This window comes from Fusarium keratoplasticum, chromosome 3 (genome assembly GCF_025433545.1).
Source record: "Fusarium keratoplasticum isolate Fu6.1 chromosome 3, whole genome shotgun sequence".
Taxonomy (NCBI): domain Eukaryota; kingdom Fungi; phylum Ascomycota; class Sordariomycetes; order Hypocreales; family Nectriaceae; genus Fusarium; species Fusarium keratoplasticum.
In genome coordinates this window covers 4,948,526-4,968,028 of record NC_070531.1, presented here as the reverse complement: position 1 = coordinate 4,968,028, position 19,503 = coordinate 4,948,526, and the positions used below count along the sequence as shown (strand labels likewise).

The 19,503-nt window shown below is 40.6% G+C and overlaps 3 protein-coding genes across 3 annotated transcripts; 1 reads left to right on the top strand and 2 right to left on the bottom strand.

The window, feature by feature from the left end:
- Positions 1 to 1,439: 1,439 nt before the first annotated feature.
- NCS57_00482600 (Calcium-transporting ATPase) lies at positions 1,440 to 5,070 on the bottom strand (the record flags this gene model as incomplete). Its single annotated transcript, XM_053054774.1, has 5 exons — positions 1,440 to 2,033; positions 2,095 to 2,310; positions 2,359 to 3,474; positions 3,537 to 3,967; positions 4,020 to 5,070. 5 exons carry the CDS (start codon positions 5,068 to 5,070, stop codon positions 1,440 to 1,442), a joined length of 3,408 nt encoding a protein of 1,135 aa, XP_052916934.1.
- A 2,567-nt stretch (positions 5,071 to 7,637) lies between these two features.
- On the top strand, positions 7,638 to 9,557 carry NCS57_00482500 (MFS domain-containing protein; the record flags this gene model as incomplete). The annotated part of the gene is made up of 7 exons (XM_053054773.1): positions 7,638 to 7,780; positions 7,842 to 8,165; positions 8,236 to 8,366; positions 8,601 to 8,736; positions 8,789 to 9,005; positions 9,052 to 9,334; positions 9,385 to 9,557. The coding sequence occupies 7 exons, from the start codon at positions 7,638 to 7,640 to the stop codon at positions 9,555 to 9,557; spliced, it is 1,407 nt and encodes a 468-aa protein (XP_052916933.1).
- A 569-nt stretch (positions 9,558 to 10,126) lies between these two features.
- On the bottom strand, positions 10,127 to 11,176 carry NCS57_00482400 (Iso-dh domain-containing protein; the record flags this gene model as incomplete). Its single annotated transcript, XM_053054772.1, has 1 exon — positions 10,127 to 11,176. The coding sequence occupies one exon, from the start codon at positions 11,174 to 11,176 to the stop codon at positions 10,127 to 10,129; it is 1,050 nt and encodes a 349-aa protein (XP_052916932.1).
- Between the last annotated feature and the right edge of the window lie 8,327 nt (positions 11,177 to 19,503).

Genomic DNA, 19,503 nt, shown 5'->3' with positions numbered 1-19,503 from the left:
ATCCTGAGCACAGTCAAATACTATAAACGTGTTGACTAGTACCTGAGACTATCGATACTTGAAATTCCAAGGTTTAGACTAGCCGATGCTTTGTTTATGCTGCACCATCGTACAATTTCCTCGGGTTGTTTACCCACAAGTCATTCCATTCTGTCTCACTCAACCACATGCTCAACTTTTCTATCCATTTCTTATTATCAATCTTCAGGAACGGCTCCGCTTCCTCTCGACCTCTCAGGTGGCGATCTTCGTGTCGTTGCGTATGAGGCCAGTCGCTTCCCCAAACCACACGCTTCGGATTGGCTCGGACGAGTTGCGTTACGATCTGCTCAAGATCATCGTAGGCAGGGTCGTTGCGAGAATTCCGATACGGTGCGGAAATCTTGACCCAAATGTTTCCATCAGCCATGACTTTGAGGAGATCCTGCCATCCAGGCTGTGAGGTTGCAAGCGGATCTCCATTTGGTGTCATGCTGGCCGCTTTCACAAGGCCCATGTGATCGACAACGACAGGGAGACCAAGCCCCGACACGACTTGGCCAATTTCCTTCCAGTGCGACACAATTGGCTGCTGGATCTGGATGCTCCATCCACTGCCGTCCGGCTTCCAACGTAGCAAGCGTTCGGCCGTTGCCTTGATCAGGTCAATCTGCTTCTGCAAATCGTGCATGGCCTGGGCCTTGAAAAAGTCAAGTCGCACACTTCGCACCCCGGCAGCATGGTATTTTTCCAGGAGGTCGTCTGTGACATTTCTCTCGTTAATGACACATATACCGCGGGCTGTTCCTTGGAGTTGTTCGAGGTAATATAACAACGAGGTGCAGTCTGGGCCGTAGGAGAGGCCATGAGCAATGCAAACGTGCGCAACACCAATCGAGGCTTCGAACTGCTGAAGGTCTTCCAAAGTGGCAACCGACGGCGTGAAATGTCTTCCCGCGGAGAAGGGAAAGCGATCAGGCTCGAAAATGTGGTGATGAGTATCCCAAGCGCCCTGAGGAACTGGCTTGACTTGATGAGCCATGATGATCGTGATGTAATAATGATAACTGTCGAAGAGAAGACGGCTTGAAATTGATATGGAAGGTTTACACGGCTGATATTTGTTGACCAACGGCTCAGGTCAAGCTCTATTGGTACCCCATGAAGCTATCGGGTTAACGCCGAACCAACCGGTCTGACCGGAACGTTCCACCTCGGGTTCCCAATTGGGCAAGCCCCGGTACCGCCATGCCTCCGAAGTAGGCCCAGGGATTCCCCATTGGTTGTGAAAGAGTGTCAATAAGCCCAACAGTTCAGCGCTATCAAGAGAGTGAAGGAAACGAAAAACAACACAAGGCCACTTCTAAATGCCCAAAAGTCCCAAGTCAAACGGATAAAACAACAGGCCGACAGGTGTTTCTCAATATAGTCCTGCACTCTCGCTGGTGCCAATAGCCTTCTCACTTCAGCTCCTTACCACCCAAGTCGGAACCGGACACCACGACTGTGGGTGTGATACCCGCTTCAGCGTCATTCTCTGTACTCTTCTTCCGAGAAAAGACCCCCTTCAGCTTGGACCATCTCTTTGCGAAGAAGCCATAAACAATCACGAATGGTCCACCAACAACACCAACGATCTTGGCAAACCAGGGGTCAGGGAAGAGTCGCACCGCTATAGCCCAAGGAAGACAGAAGATAGCCGTGACTACCGAGATGGCCCATTGACTACCGTTGAGACCATCAAGGTTGATCTGGAAGGCCCTGGATCCAACAAAGATGATGGCAACCTGGAGGCCAACCATGAGGCAAGTAATAATGATGAAGAATGGGTTGCGTTGGATGCCTTGGAAGATGTTGAATTTGTTGTCGAGGCGACGGTTGTTAAATTCGTTGAAGATCTGCATCCACACAAAAGTATTAAAGATAATAGTATCAAGCTCGAGCTTTTGTTGATCATCGCTCAGATCGTAGTTAAGGATCTGGCCACCGGCGAAGTATAGCGTGAAAGTCACAACCAGCTGGTATATAGCCTGGCCTATGATCATCTTCCACATCTAGAAGCCGTATTCGTTAGCAATCATGACATAATACGTAGACCAAGCCCAAAACACTTACTGTCATAGTGATCAGAGGCTTTTTCTTGCCTTGAGGAGGGCGATTTAGAATTTCCTCGGTCGGAGGGTCTGTCGCTAAGGCTAACGCTGCGAATGTGTCCATGATGAGATTGACCCAAAGAAGTTGAACTGCCTTGAGCACAGATTCCATGTGCTTATCATACACAGCAGTGATGAATGCCAATAGGACAGCCGTGATGTTAACAGTAAGCTGGAACTAATAGAGAATTAGCCTCAAGTATCGGAGAAGAGAGGGGAGACAAACCTGCAGAAACTTTTGAACGGCATCGTTCACAGCCCGCCCCCATTTCAGAGCAGTAACAATAGAGGTAAAGTTATCATCCATGAGAATAATAGAAGAAGCTTCCTTAGCGACTTCCGTGCCAGAAATACCCATAGAGAACCCGACGTCGGCGGCCTTGAGAGCAGGGGCATCATTGGTACCGTCTCCGGTCACAGCAACAGTTTCGCCTAATGCCTTAAGGCGTGAAACAAGAATTCTCTTATCCTCAGGAGAAGATCGCGCTAAGATTTGAAGCCTCGGGAGAACTGCGTCCATCTCAGCTTCGCTTAGTCTGCGGAACTCAGGTCCTTCGAGAACTACTCCGTCCGTTAAGATACCACATTCGGTAGCAATAGCCTGGGCAGTTCGGGAGTTATCTCCGGTGACCATCCGAACAACGACCCCGGCACGTTGAGCCTTTCGGACAGCCTCTGGCACACCTGGACGAACAGGATCCTGGATGCCAACAACCCCGAGAAAGACGAGATCCTGGAGCAAGGAAGTAAATTCGACACCGCCACTGCTGCTGGTATTGAGAGATGAGGGGGGCCAAGAAGCGAAGTCCTTGTACACAAGTCCGATAGTGCGGAGGGATCTGCTGGCGTACTGATCGATAGTTGATCGAAGAGACTGTGTGTCGGCTTCGGCGAGAGGTTCCTCTGTCATAGTCTCAAAATCGGCCTTTGTGGAGCAGTGATCAAGAACAATTTCAGAGGCTCCCTTAACCAGGAGACGGTATTTACCGGATCGAAGTTTGATCACAGCTCCCATGCATTTGCGGTTCGAGTCAAAGGGAAACATCTGAACCACATGGTCATTGGCCCGGACTTCGGCAAGAGATTGGAGGCCAAGGTGATTCTTAGCGAGTTCGAGGAGAGCCGTCTCCGTTTTGGATCCAAGGAAGACGATCTGTCCGTTATCGTCGGCCTCGAATGCTGTCGAGTTGATGGCAACTGCTTGAATGATAGCCTCCTTGGCGATTGGGGTGACTTTGGATGCCCAAGCCGAGGCTGACTGCTCAGGTGCGTCTTGGGGGACCGAATCGGCAAAGCGGGTTGAGCCAAAAGAGCCAGCGACGACAGTCATCTTGTTGGTGGTCTATAGTCATTCTGTCAGCAAATATTTTGACGCATCGAGGCAGAAAACCAGGTTACACTTACCAAAGTACCGGTCTTGTCAGAGCAGATGGCCGTAGCATTGCCCATCGTTTCGCAAGAGCGAAGAATTCGGACAAGATTGTTCTCCTTCAACATTCTCGTTGTCGCAAACGCCAAGGCTAGAGTGACGGCCAATGGGAGCCCTTCGGGCACGGCGACCACAATGATTGTGACGGCCACGATAAGGATGTCCATGAACGAAGAGGCCTTTTCCGTTGCAGGCCGATCATCATTTTTCAGCCCAGCAACGAATCGGAAAAGAAGAACGAAAAAGAGTAGACTGGCTGCGGTGGTACCGAGCTCGGCAATGGCCATTGCAAGGCCCCCGAGCTTCTTTTGGAGGGGAGTGTCCTCGGTCTCGGTACGAACAGACATCATAATCTTTCCAAAGCTGCTATTGACGCCAACGGAAGTACACAAAAAGGTACCGACACCTTGATTCAAGTTAGCTATATAGGCGCAAGTCAATAGAGAACAGGTGTTTACCTTCTAGAACTTTGGCACCCGAGATGATGAACGGGTCGAGGTTTTTCGGGGCTTGCCCAGACTCCATGGCTCTGTAAACCGCAATACCGCCGGTCTTCCTGATGGCATCAGACTCACCAGTTGCGGACGACTCATCACACTTGAGGCCGTGGCCATCAATAAAGATGCCATCAACAGGAACGAGATCGCCAGGTTCAAGGTGGAGAACATCTCCAACAAGCACGTCGTGTACATTGATCATGAAGGACTTGCCTGATCGCGTGACTTTGACTTCGCGATCTTCCTTCTTAGCGTTTAGCCGGACAAAGGCTCTTTCTCTTTGCCAGTCGTTAACCGCCCCAACCAGGACGACAATGGCGATGGCGACACAAATGGCGACGCCTTCAACCCACTCAACCGGTGTTGGTGAGCCGGGCGGGTGGTCCACACCGAAAGTCTCGTAAAGCCCTAGGGCCAGAGAAATGGTGGCTGCGACGGTGAGAAGAATCAGGACTTTGTCGTTGTAGTTGTTCCACATGAGCATCCAGAAGGGCGCGGCCTTTTTTGCTGGAAGCACATTGCGATTGTACACGCGAGCGCGATCCTCGAATGAGTTTGCGGAGACGGATGGAGCTAATCTTGTTTGTGTGCGCCAGATTACGGACGGAGACTGAAGTTTGACAGCCTCTTGGAATGAGATAGACCCAGGAGCTGATGTCTCATCGGCGTTGAGTCCAGCATGAATGTCTGTCTGGAGCCCAGTCGCGACACCCTCCAAGCCACCCAAAGCCCGGAAGGCCGCAAGCGACTTGGGGTTGAAAAGCTTGTTCAGCTGGCCAGGTGAAAAGGCAAAGGGGTTATTGTCGACCTGGAATGCGGCCTCTGTTCCTGGATCTGGTCGCAAGGCCGCCTCAGGGTCTTCAACCACTGTCGAGGCACTGCTGGTAGCCATTGGTGTCACGGGCGTTATAAACGGATCGGACGTGGTTGATACAATGGTCTCAGCCCTGCTAGCAGAACGAAGGCGAGTGTTCACCTGAAGTGTAGGCGGAGAAAGATTGTCGCCCGACATGATGAAGACTAAGGCGGGAGAGTTACTAAAACGTAAGAAAGGGGGGGAAATGCAATTATAAGAAATCGTGCAGCTGAAGAGATGTGTTCATTGAGGAGAGAAGATGATGTGAATCTGCTTAGAGGCATTGGTAAAGGCGACGGTATCTCTGAGTGTAATATATCAACACAACGAGGCTGAGCAACTTTGCTCTGCAAGGGCGAAGTATATGCCCTCTCAACACTGCCTCGGTCAATCAACGATAACGTGGTTGCGAAAGTGGCAAGTCATCTGCACATCATGCATCCCTCCAAGTTTCTCCAAGGCTTACATTTGGACAGGCCAATTAGCAAGGTCTCGTGGTGGGTCGGCTTTGCTCCGACTTTCAAAAAGCAAGACGGAGCGACCCGATAGCTCTTCTATTGCGCGAGATGTCTTGTGTGATTGAACTGCTCTAGCTCCTCAAAAGATCGGCCTCGAACTGAGGCAGTGCACGACATGCAGCTAGCATACGTGAGAACCTAATCCCCGCAAATTGCGGTATCAAACGCACCACTTGCGTTTGTGTGTGCGCGATGTGGGCCAAGACCGAGCCACTATACATTAGGAGTGTCTTGGGCAAAGCATGCGCGGGTCCCAGAATTCGAGCTTCGGAAAAGCAGGAGCTCTTGGGGGAGGCTGGGAGATTTTCGGCCGTTTAACATCCCCTATAGCTGTCTCTCTAAGTTCTGCCCAAGTGTTGTAGCTTATCTCTTTCGTATTGTAATCCTTAAGAATCTACGATCATCTGATATGGCATCTTGCTCACCTTCTCATTTCATAACATTGATTTCATTTTTCCTTAGATACAGGAGTGAAATAAGTCAGTAATAGGACACATCGGTTCTGCACGGAGAGGACTTGTGTAGAGACCCAATGTCATGCGACACAGTAACCCAATCAGAAGAACTTTTCCACCTGCGTTGCAAGATCCGCCTTTTCATCTCTAACGGGGTTGAGAAACCTGGCTGTCTGCAAATTTTTACAAAAGGATGTATGGAACTTCCAGTCTCTTGGTGATGGAAAGGGGCAGTGCTGGTCTGGTCCCGTTCAATCCGAGGTTTTCCGACATTTACAACAACACAGCATTCTTGGTACAGTTACCATCGGACGGTTCACCGCGAAGATCTTGAGGCGCAATGGTACATTCTAACCTATTATGGTAGTTGAGAGGTAATAGTTGCTGTTAGGCGCTCGAGATGATGTGATATGCGAGGTTGGAGACAGAATATCGAGCGGAATTATTTTTTCCAGACAACCTTGACGAACAGTCTGCATGACTGCTCATAGATGAAATATACCAGACAGACAGTAGAAGGGGGCTGTGTTTTCATGATGGTCTGACCGAGTCGACAGTTCGTGTCGGGAGCTCATCCATATTAGTGAAACCGATCATCATGGTGTTCTCCGATAAAGGTGAAAGACGAAAAGCGGGTAGGGGCCAGGGTGTCATGGTAAGGGAGGCTGTGCAAAATTAACCATGAGAAATCATTGTTTGAGAATATCGGGAAGATCCCGTCCAGCTAATTCCTGGTTGAGAAGCGGGCAAACATTCGTGATTCCGAGATGGTTGGGTGAACCTGGTTGAACCCGTGGTGGGGATATCCTGGGAATCACTTCTCCGAATCCAGCAAAGGCACTGATGCCTACGTGGGTATGCATCAAGGTGCCTTGATCCAGGTCTTGCTGCTCCGCATTAACACCGAACCTATCACACATGCAACCTGGTGAAAATATTGCTGTTGCTGCAGGGTAAATTTGGGCCGCTATCAACTGGCGCAGCCCTCGCAGCTGGGCGACTTATTCAACATCAACCTTAAGAAACCAGTTGTGAAAAGTTCCAGTTTTAACTTGTCGAGATGCACTCTTTTCGACCTATTAGCCTCATTCTTGGCAATCTCGTCCGAGGCTGGCGGCAGTAATTATCTGGGGGTGGGCAACGCGGGGCCCCGCAGTCATTGAATTAAGCTTGAATTGGTTAAAAGTGGAGACGGGGCTAGAGCGAAAATCCCACTCATCACGGCATCACAACTCTAAGCGACCTCTTGGGAGCTATCCGCTAGACATCGGAGCTACGCGCCTACACCAAAAAGACATTTACCCGGGTCAAAGGTGGTTGCATCCCACCTCACTCGTGACCACCGGACACGCAGTCTACTCAAAAGATCGAGAAATGCTGCAGTGTTAGTCCAAGTTATTGCCACACGTCGAGATGGGCATGAGGGCATCGGGATTCGTCCGGTGGGTGTCAACCAGACAAACGGCCAGGTTCTCCACGTCAATTAAGTTAGTCTTCACGCTGCACAGCCACCTCCGCGTCACATCGCTAAAATCTCTTGCGTACGGATGAGCTTGATTGCTTCTCTACCTTGTTCATCGTAGTGCGGCAAAGATGCGTGGCCACAATCTATAACTACGCTTTGACACGGCCGAATTTCCATCAAACCACCAACAGAACAGGGACTGGTTTCATGATCAGCACTGCCTCTGTACCATCCTGCGCAAAGTCAACCATCTGCTTAATTATTGTCCACATGAGACCACGCAAAATGGAGAAGCAGAAAACCGAAGAGTCCTTCATCAGCGACATAGCTGCAGAAAGTGAGGTCGGGATCCCTGACCCCAAAGAAATCCGAAATTGGCGAATCTACATCTATTGCATTGGTGTCTGTTTCGGCGCCGTCGCGCTCGGGTATGTCCCCAGTGCCCTCTCATATATGATTCAAGACGAACTAAGCTTAAAAATTTCAAAGATACGATGTCTCTGTAATGGGCGGGACGCTGATTCTTCCCTCATTTGAGGAAGAATTTGGCCTCAACAACAAAAGCCAGAAAGCAGTCGATGATTTAACCTCCAACATCGTGTCCTGCTTCCAAGCAGGCATGTTTTTCGGCGCTCTCGCTTCTCACCCCATTTCAGACCGCTGGGGGCGCAAGTGGTGTATGACAATCGCCGCCAGCGTCTTCATGATCGGTGCATCCCTGCAAACTGGTTCTCCTGGTCTCGTCGGTCTCATCATGGGTGGTCGAGCGGTCGCTGGGCTTGGTATCGGAGCTGCAGCCCCCGTTATTCCAGTGTACGTGTCATGATATCACAAGCCTTTAAAAGGGGGAGAAAACTCAATGGCTGACTCAATTATCGTTTAGGTATATCGCCGAGGTGGCTCCGCCTTCGATTCGCGGCAAGTTGATTGGCTTTTTCGAGATCGGTTCCCAGGGTGCCCAGATGCTGGGCTTTTGGGTCAACTACGCCGTCAACAAGACAATTAGCCCCGACAGTTGGTATTCCACTTCTTGGTTTTTTCAGTGGCTAACACTTGGTTCCTCAGCAAGCGCTCAGTGGAGGGTCCCACTGGGTCTCCAATTGCTTCCTGGTGTGATTCTGTTGGCCGTATTGCCGCTCTGTCCCGAGTCGCCTCGATGGCTATGCAAACAGGACCAGTGGGAGAAAGCTGAGAATATCATGGCCAATATTCGTTAACTTCCAATTTCTCATCCTTATGTGGCCAAAGAGCTGCGTGAGATCCGCGCAGAGGTTGAGTTTGAAGCCCACCTGAACTCTATCAACCCTGGATTCAAGGGCAAGCTCAAGGACCTTTTCAAGAAAGGCATTCGAAACCGTCTAGCTATCGGTCTTTGCCTTATGATGTAATATTCACAAAGACATCCAAGCTCGCCGATTCTTGCTGACACAAGACAGGTGCCAGAATATGACTGGCGTCAACATCATCACATATTACTCACCTCGCATCTTTGCAACCCTTGGGATCCAGTCGACCGACCTCAAGCTTTTTGCCACTGGATTCTATGGAGTGGCAAAAACGCTCGGCATGGTCATCTTCTCCTTCTGGGTCGCGGATCACCTCGGCCGTCGCAAGGGACTGATCTGGGGAGCTTTTGTTGGAGCCGTACCAATGGTATGTAGTTCTGCCATGATGTGTCTGTCTATCACTAACAAAATAGCTCTATCTTGGCGGCTATGTCATGAAGAATGATCCCGAAGCCGTGGCGGCCGCTGGGGAAACAAACATGTCCGGCTGGGGTTACCTTGCTATGGTGTGCGTGTATCTTTACGGCGTCATTTACTGTGCTACTTGGCAAGGTATCACGTGGCTATACGCCTCAGAGATCTACCCGCTGTACCTCCGTTCCCTCTGCATGGCCCTGACGATTGCTGATGAGCGTCTGTGGTCTTATGTGGTGTCGCGTGCAACCCCATACATGATTTCCGACATTGGCTATGGCAGTGAGTGTTCTTAGCACTTAATTACTTGTTGGCATTACTGACCAAGACAGCTTATTTCTTCTTCGGTGCTTTGATGGTCTGCATGGGCTTCTGGGCTTGGTGGTGCATCAGGGAGACCAAAGGTATCCCGATCGAGGAGATGGATGCCCTGTTTGGAGCACCCCACGCCGCAGAGATCACAAACGACTTTGAGAAGAAGAAGAAGAAGGAGGAGGAGGCCTAGTCTGCCACGTATTGCAACTTCAACACTCTTTTTATGGAAGCGTTGTTTTGTTTGACTGATTGTGATTGTGTTCACGTTCATTATTATGACCAGGCGTCAACTGTCATCCGGGGCTTTCGTTCAATATCGTCTACCTTAGATATCTACCTAGGCAGGATGATATGCATCTTTCATTTATCGGGCTATGAATCTATCGATGCATTCCAAAAGTCGTTCAGTTTAATGAACACTTTTATTCGGGCCAAGGGTCATTTTCCGACCTCTGGAACACTTTTCAAGTATGCCTCAGATGGCGATTCATTACTGTACCTCTCCGTAGCTTGCCTTCTGGTTCATCGATAGCTTACAAAGCACTAGAATAAACGTAAAGAGCAAAAGGTATGATATAAACAGCCCCCTTGTTAAAGGAAAAAATCTGCGGCGATATGGTTTATTCCAGGCCCCACAAGACGCAAGTCGTATCTTGTCACGGCATCATATTTGTCACGACACCTTTCAGCGCCTTAACACTAGGCTGGTCCACAACAGCTTTCGCCTCCTATTTATCCATACCAGTGTATACCAAGGTTTCAAGATAGCTGACGCTGGACCTCTACTTCTACTGCTGTGGTAAGAGCTTCGGTGGTTCCTGATCCGCCCAAGTCTGGGGTAAGATCTCGCCCTTTTTCCAGAACAACGCAGACTGCATTGTTGATGGCGTCCGACTCTCTCTTGTAGCCTTGAGCCTCAAGAAGCAAAGCACCACTTAGTACAAGTGCCAAAGGATTCGCAATGCCCTTCCCGGCAATATCCGGAGCAGCACCATGGCAAGCTTCAAATACAGCAACGCCATCCCCAATGTTGGCTCCCGGGGCGAGACCCAAGGATCCTGCGAGACCAGCCGCAAGGTCCGAGAATATGTCTCCGTACTGGTTAGATGTGACAATCACGTCAAATCGTTTGGGATCACGCACGATCGTGTAACACGCGGCGTCGATCATCATGTCGTCTGCTATAATGTCGGAAAACTCCTTGCTGACTGCCTGAAAGCAACGGAGAAATAGGCCATCGGTGTGATTGAGGACATTGGCTTTGTGAAGGCAGGTTACTCGCTTGCGCCCATGTTTTCGCGCATACTCAAACGAGAACCTTGCAACCCTGACAGCCGCGGCTCGTGTGGTCAGCTTGATGGCCTCTGCTGCAACATCATCTCCAATCTTGTGTTCAAGCCCGATGTACACGTCTTCGGTGACCTCCCGCATGATAACAACATCGAGATCGTGACAGCGGCCTGATACTCCTGGGAAGCCCTTGATTGGTCGGGGGTTCACGAACAACCCCAGTTCCCGTCTGATGGCGTTATTGAGTGACGGATAGGTCACTAAAGAGCCGTCATCCTGGATACAACTAAGACGGCCCTCTAGCTTATGGACGATAAGTGGTGCCTTGATTGCCAGGCCGATGTCGCGGATCCGTTTGACTGTATCAGGTGGAAGTGGGTGTCCATATTTCTCAACCGCTTCATCCGCAATTAGAACATCCTCCCACTCAACGGGAGCCCCGGTTGCCTCAATTACACGCTGTGTCGCTCGCGTAATCTCGGGGCCGATCCCTTGTCCCTTAATGATACCGACGCGCATGATGTTGGTGAATGACGGTGGGGGCTGGAAAGCAAAGTAGCACTACTTGAGATAGTGGTCTGAGCTGATTATTGAAGAGCTGGACAAAAGAGTCTGAGTATCTATAGAGCTATAGTTGATAAAAGTCTGCTACTCATAGTTGGCCACTCTTTATAGCAAGTTGTGCGTCGTAATTCCGGACCTGGTTCGGCATCGCGCCGTAATACCGAGGCCAATTCTCACAGTTTCGGCTTATCCCGATGGACTTCTTGGCTGTGTGGGCAGTTGCCGATTACCGCCAACAGAGCCGACAAAGTTTTACGAGCCATTTACGAAATACGAGCTCTGTTAGAAAATGAAAAAGGTATATTGGTATCTGCTCGGCTAATCTATCAAAGCGCGACTAAGTTACAGTTGTAGACATCACATCATCTACGATTTCGCAGTAGAGTATCCAACGCTTCTGATGAGAAACGTCCCCATCTGACCATCCGCATACTTATCCGGTAGACCAAAGACTTTCTGTACAGCAGATCCAGTCCAGTGGCAGGGATAGTTTTTGTTGGTGGTTCCCGGGAGCTTTGCTGCTTGCCCGGCTCCTTAACCATTTCCCATCCGATGTCCAGGCCGTCAGCGATACTGTTCGGTGCGTTGATAGAGATCAGGAGATCTCCCAGGCTGTTGATGCCTAATTACTAGACATTTTTCTACAGTTGGCCATCTCCCTTGATGGGTTGACGGCTACAGGGATCGATCTGGATGCCGCCCCGCTGGCAGATTCCTTGATACTTTGCTCAAGATGATTTCCGATGTCGGCAGTTCCAGGATTCCAGATATCCTGCCAGTCCAGCTTCTTGCCGCCTTAAGCGGTCTCCATCTCTTAGGGTCACGAGGGAGATATGGCCATTGACGCTGACTTGCACTTCCAGGATTTCTTGAGACAGAAATCGTAATCGATAGGCTCCGATCTTGACTCGGGTTTTGCGCAGCTGGCCACAACGGTTAACCATGACGATTTCATACACAGGATGAAGCCTTGGAGGACCACTAGGGGGATGGCTAGCTGATGCGGTTGGGTAGCGATGGTCTGCTTCCCTGCTTTTGCTGGCTATCTTTTAATTAAAGTTTTCGTAAACGCAGGTCTCGGCTGTCAAGTTCCCATGCTTACAGTTACAACCTTTCTCTACTAGGGGAGTTAACCAGTAGTGTGATAGCTAGGTACTAGTAATCTGCCGCCGCGCCAAGGTTTAAGGCCTAAAATTAGTAATAAACTTTCGCGAGCCTCCTTATTATTTACTAATAAGCGGGTAGTAGCTTACTAGAAATAATTTTAGGAAAGGGTTTACTAGTAATATGATAACCCTTTCCTAATAAGCGCTAGGGATAATTAGTAATAATTATTAATAAGCGCTAGCGGATAGGATTAGGTAATAGCAAGTAGGAATCAAAAGGCTATTAAATTTACTAATAAGCGCTAAGGGCGAGGCAAACTAAAAATAGAAACTATCTTTATACCTGCTCCTTAATGACCCTATAAAATATATACGCCCCTCCTTAATAGCACTTAGGTTTATATTTCTATCCCTAAGCTAAAAGAGGAGCCTAAGAAATAAGCTATAAGAAACATTAACTCATTCTAGCATAATCCCATTCTCGAGGGATTATTATATAATTAGTAAAAGTATATATTGCTCGCGTCTATGCGTCCTCGCGACGCACTATTCATAACATAAGGATCGCAGCTATCCTATTAATATATTATATTTATTTAAAAGGGGCACCTTAATTACTAAGATAAATAATATATTCTAGCTCATAGATATTAATAGCGAGCAAATCATTACGTGCCCTATGTCTAAGACGATAAGCAAAGTTAATTTTATTTCTAACTTAATATATATAGATAGTAATACTTATAAAGCGGCTTTATATAAGAAGCTAAGTTTTAGGTCTAGAGCTTAGGAGAAGCCTCCCACTAGTACCTAGAACTCAGTGCGCTTAGAGATATGCCGAAATCCTCCCTATAGGGTATTATATAAGAGGTATAATAAATAAAAAAGGAAAGTCTCACTTATAAGTTAGTAATATTATATCCTAAAACGAAATAATTAGATCTATTGCTAACTACCCAGGGTAAGCTATAATCTTTATAAATTAGCTTATATAATAATACTAAGCCAAAGGTTAGTTAGGCATAATCTAATAGACCTCTTTGCCTAAAATTATATAAAGATAATAATAGACTAGATCTTATTACTTAGTAAAACTATAATACTAAGTGATCTTAAAAGCTTAGACCCCCGGATTATTACTACTTTTAAAGCTATAGATAGGATTATTTATAGATAAGTGTTATAACCTCTGCGGCTATGTCACGTGGTCCCCATAGAACCCCAGGCCCCACGGGCCTATTAGACGAGGACTGATAATATGCTAGAATGACGTCGGTCTAGGACTAATATAATCTAGGAACGATATCAGTTTAACTTACGATTAGTCTAATATAATACGACGAGTATATAGAATATACTTATTATACTTTTATATATACTAGCTATCTTAGCTATTAATATAACTTAGTTATACTTAGTACCTTAAGTATATTATTAGATATAACTATACCCCCTATTTAAGATAATACTAATAACCCTCTATTAATATAAACCTAGTATAATTAGTTTATCCCTTAGGAAAAGATATAATTATTATATATTAATAGCTCTTATTTAGTAGATTACTTATATTACCTTAAATAATATTAAATATAATAATTACTTAGGCTACTCCCGCTAATAATTATTAATAAGTTTTACCTACTAATTATTTACTTATGCTTATCGCACCTATTCCTACTAACCTAGATAAGGAAATAAATAATATAGATAGTTCTAATAATAAAGAAGTTAAGTAGCTCTATGCCTAGATTATTATTATAAGTACTAAGATAGATAGACTCCGCGAACTTATTAAAAGGATAGGTAAATCTTAGCGCGCTTAGAATATATAGTACTTAAATAGTATCTAGGATATTAATAATATAGCTATTATTACTATAAGAAAAAAAGACATAAGAGAAGTCCTAAAGCTAAACCCACTAGAGATATTTAATAAAACCTTATATAAGCTATTAACTTTCCTTATATAGCTACGGGCCTTTATAACCTACTACCTAACCTAATTTACCCTAGCCTCTAGTAAGGTCTAATACGCCACGGGAAGGTTTAAGAACTACGCTACTATATAGTTTAAACTAATTATAAGGGAATACCTTATTACCTTATTTACTAAACTCTCGCTATAAATTAGTAACCTATACTTAGACTATAAAGCCTTTAAAGTAGCGCTCTAATAGGCCTTTGGAATTATTAATAAAAAGGCATAAGCCGAAAGAGAAATTAAAGTATTCTAATAAACTTAATTCGCTTTAGAGTATAGAATAAAGTACCTCTAATTCGCCTCGAAACTTAACTAGGACTAGTAGCTATTAATATCCTTCTTCTTTAATAGACTTAAGAAAGAAATATAGGCCGAGCTCTATAAGGAAGATTAATTAGATAACCTTATTAACTATATTAGCAAGGTAGTTAAAATTAATAACTAATAGTTCTCTTAGAAGAAATTATAAAACCCTAAGTTTAATAATAAAGCTAATAGCCCCCGCTTTAACGCTAATTAAGGCAAAAAGAGGCAGAATAATACCTTATATAGTATTAACCTAGGACCTATAGAGCTAGGAGTAACCTAATAAGGGCCTAAGGATATTAAATATTATTACTACTATAAGAAAGGCTATAAGGTAAATAAGTATAAGAAGAAATAATATAATATCTAGGAAGGATACTATAAGCCCCGGGAATAATAATTACTCCCCGAAGGTAGGAAATAATTAAATACTACTAACTAGGACTATGGGCTATAAATAGCTATCTATATTACCTAGATGCTTAGGATATTACGAAGTGGGTATAATATTATAATAGATAAAAGGAACCCCTATAGACCTAAATCTAATAATAAGAAGATCTATAGCTAGGTAGGATAAAGGATAAAGACACGGGAAGAGGATAAACCCATATAGTAATAACTACTCCCTAAGCTAATAATATAGGGAAGAACTAGACTAAGTAATATAAGCTAATAAATAATTATTATTACGATAATTAGGAAACTTAAATAAAAAGAAATAGAAGTATAAATAGAATAAAAATAATAATTACCCTTAATAATAATAAAGTAAATAGACTTTATAGAAGCTATTATAAAAGGTTTTAATTATAAGAAATAGATTATAGGATATAATATAATACCCCCCTATATACCCTCTATTATATATAAAAGAGACTATTAATAAGATAACCCCGCGTAATATAATTATAACCTATGCCTATGATATTAACTTAAAGTATTATAGGAATATAATAAAATATGCGAATAATAAAAAAGGGAATATTATATACCGCGATATATAGACTAAATCTCTAGAAGGGATATTAGAGACCTAGCTTAAATTAATTTTAAATGCGATATAATAAAGTTATAAAAGGAATTCTAATAGACCTAGAAGGAATAATAATAAGAAAAAAGGAAGATTAATAAAGAACTATAGGAAGAAGAACCCTACCTATGACTCTATGATAAAGATAGCTACTAATACTAAAATAATAAATAAGAATAATATATCTATATAGTATGAGAATATATAGATATAGCATATATATAGGAGATCTATCTCTGAGCCTATTATTAAGAACTAGTTAAGAACCTATAATATAAGGAAGTACTATTTAACCCCCGAGATAATATATAAATATACCCCACGTATAAGGAATATCCTAGTATCTTATAGATATCTTATTAATATTATTAGTATAAGAAATATAGGGAAAAAAAGTAAAAATAAGATTACTTCCTTATTGCCCTATTAGCCTAGCTAAATAGCAACCCCTATATATAGTATAAGATAAAAGGCTACTAAGTATTCTATTAGTATGACTCTATTAGAGTAATATACGCATAATACTATAAAGACCTATATTAAGCTATCTAGAAATAAAAATAAATAATCCATAAGGTTAAAGATTAATAAAGGAAGGTTAGCTAGGAAGAACTAGGAGAGCTAAGTAATACCTAGTATAAAGAAGATTAAGAGGTAAAAGAAAGCTATTAGTAATAATAAGATAGCTTAAGGAATAACTATAACTACGAGGTATATATAAATAATAAGTATAAGTTTAATTACCTCGGCTATGCTATTAAGAAGTTAAAAAACTAAATACCTTATTTAGTATAAGGCAATAAATAAATAAATATAAGAAAATATTACCCTAGAAGGCCCTCTACTCTATAAATAGAGTATATAAGTAATAATACTTAGAACTAAAAGTATAAGTTAAGGGAGAATAATTAAATATTTTAGTAAATAATAAAGCTAAGTAAAATTACTTTAACCTAATAATAATAAATAGACTTAAGCTACTATAGAGGTATAAATAAATACCTTATTTAGTTATTAACCTAAAAGGAACCCCTTTTAATTATAATAATAGAGTTATTAACTATAAGATTAATTACCTTAAGGTTTTTATTAAAGAAAAGAACTAAGGGATATTATTTAATATTATACCTAATAAGTATTATAATTTTATATTTAGGTACCTATAGTTATAATGCTATAACTTATATTTTAATTAGAGAATTAATTAAATACTCTTTTTTAATAATAAGGCGCCTTTTATAATAAATAATAACTTAGGATATAATATAAGATCTTAAACTTTTATTAAAGATATTAGAGAAGTTAAGAAAAGGCAAATATAAGATACCTCTTTACCTAAAGGGATATAATATAAATACTATAATAGATAAAAATAATAGATATAGTAAATAATTATATATATTATAAAGTAATTTTATAAGTTAGAAGAAAACCTTAAGTAAATTAAATAAATACTAAAGGAAGAATAACTTAAGAATATTTTATTATAATATTATATTTATAAAAAACTCTTTATAAAAGAATTTAAAATAAGTCTACCTAAATATATATATTATAACTTAGAGATTAAGTTTATTAATAGGAAATAACCTAGCTTTAGTAAACTTTACTTACTTAATAAAGTATAATTACTTATATTAAAGGAATATATTAAAGATATACTATAGAAAAGATATATTAGAGAAAATAAGTTATTTATTAAATACCTTATTATATTTATTTTAAAAATAAATAATAAGCTCTAGCTTTATATTAATTTTAAAATATTTAATATTATTATAATTAAAGATTAAATATTATTACCTCTTATTAGCGAATTAAAGGATTAACTTTTTAAAATAAAATACTTTACTATACTTAACCTTAAAGAAGCTTATAACCTTATCTAAATTAAAAAAAAATATAAATAGAAAACCACTTTTTATATTAAGTATAGACTATTTAAGTACCTTATTATACCTTTTAGACTTATTAATATACCTATTATATTTTAATAAATAATTAATAATATACTATAAGAATATCTAGATATATTTATTATATATTACCTAGATAATATCTTTATCTTCTTTAAAATAGAAAAAGAATATATAAAATATATCTATAAGGTATTATAAATACTATAAGATATTAAATTACTAATAGAACCTAAGAAGAATAAATTCTACACTTTAAAAATAGAATTCCTTAGATATATTATCTCCTATAATAAAATATATATAGACTCTAAGAAAATTTTAGTAATTAGGGATTAAAAAGAACTAATAAATATTAAGGAAATATAAGCCTTCCTTAGTTTTACTAATTACTATTATAAATTCCTTTAATAATTTAAGAAGATTATTATATTATTAATTAATCTTATAAAGAAAGATAAAATATTTATATTTAGGGATAAGGCTAGAAGAGCCTTTAATATAATTAAAAAACTTATCTTAAGTAAACTAATCCTTAGGATATTTAATTTATCTTAATAAATTAAACTCGAAATAAATACCTTAGACTTCGCACTAGGCGCCTAAATTAGATAATAAGATAATAAAGGACTCTTATACCTTATTATATTTTACTCCTATAAGCTATATAGAGTAAAACTTAATTACCTTATCTATAATAAAGAATTCCTTATAATAATTAATGCCTTTAAGGAATTCTAGTATTATCTTCTAGGAAATAAATACTAGATTAAGATATATATAGACTATAAGAATATTACTTACTTCGTAAAAACTTAGGAACTTAGCGGATAATAGCTATAATATGCTAAATACCTTTTAGAATTTAATTATATTATTATCTATATTAAAGAAATAAAGAATAATAGGGTAGATACTATTAGCTAATAACTTAACCTAGATATTAGGAAGATTAAAGAAAAAGAGTAATTCCTATAATTTATATAAGAAAAATACCTTAAATAATAAATAATTACTTATACTAAGTAATAAATATTATTATATTATCTAATAGATAAATAAAAAAATAAAATTATTATTAATATTACCCTTAGTAAACTTAGGAGACTTATAATTAAATAAGTAGACTAAATAAGAAGCTAATAAGAGATAATTATATATTAGAAATATATCTTTATATTAAAAAAATATATAAAAGAATTTATTAAATATTATTACTAGACTATAAAATATAATAAGAAACTTAATAATAGAGATTTCTAGGAAATAATATATTAATACTTTATATAAAAAGACCTTATAGTAAGACTAGATAGCTACCTCGACTATAAGATATACTATAACTATGCATAGCTAGGAGATAAGTACCTACTAAAGCTATATAAATATAACTAAGCTATAGGAATACCTTATATTATTATAAGAAGCGCCTATATTATAGAATAGAATAATCTACTCCTTAAGTAGATTTAGGAATATAATATATAACTCCTAGATAATAAGAAAATAAGTAAATAATAAATCCTAAATAAACTATAATATAACCTTATACGCGAGATATATAGCTACTAATTATATAGATACTAGGGAACTAATAAAACCCTAGAATAAGTTAAAGTAATATTTATATTCCCTAAAATAAAAAAGGTTATCTTAATAATTATTAACTAATATGATCTCTATATAAAAACTAAGGCATAATACTATAAACCCTATAGGAAACTATAACTACTCCTAGTTATAGAATAACTATAGGATTTAATTACTATAGACTTTATTATAAAACTACTCCTATTAGAAGAATTAGCTACTAGAAACTTCTATAATAATATTTTTATTATTATAAATAAACTCACGAAATTTTCCTACTTTATACCTTATAGAGAATTAATAATTATAAAAGAATTTATATATCTCTTTTATTTTTATATTACTAA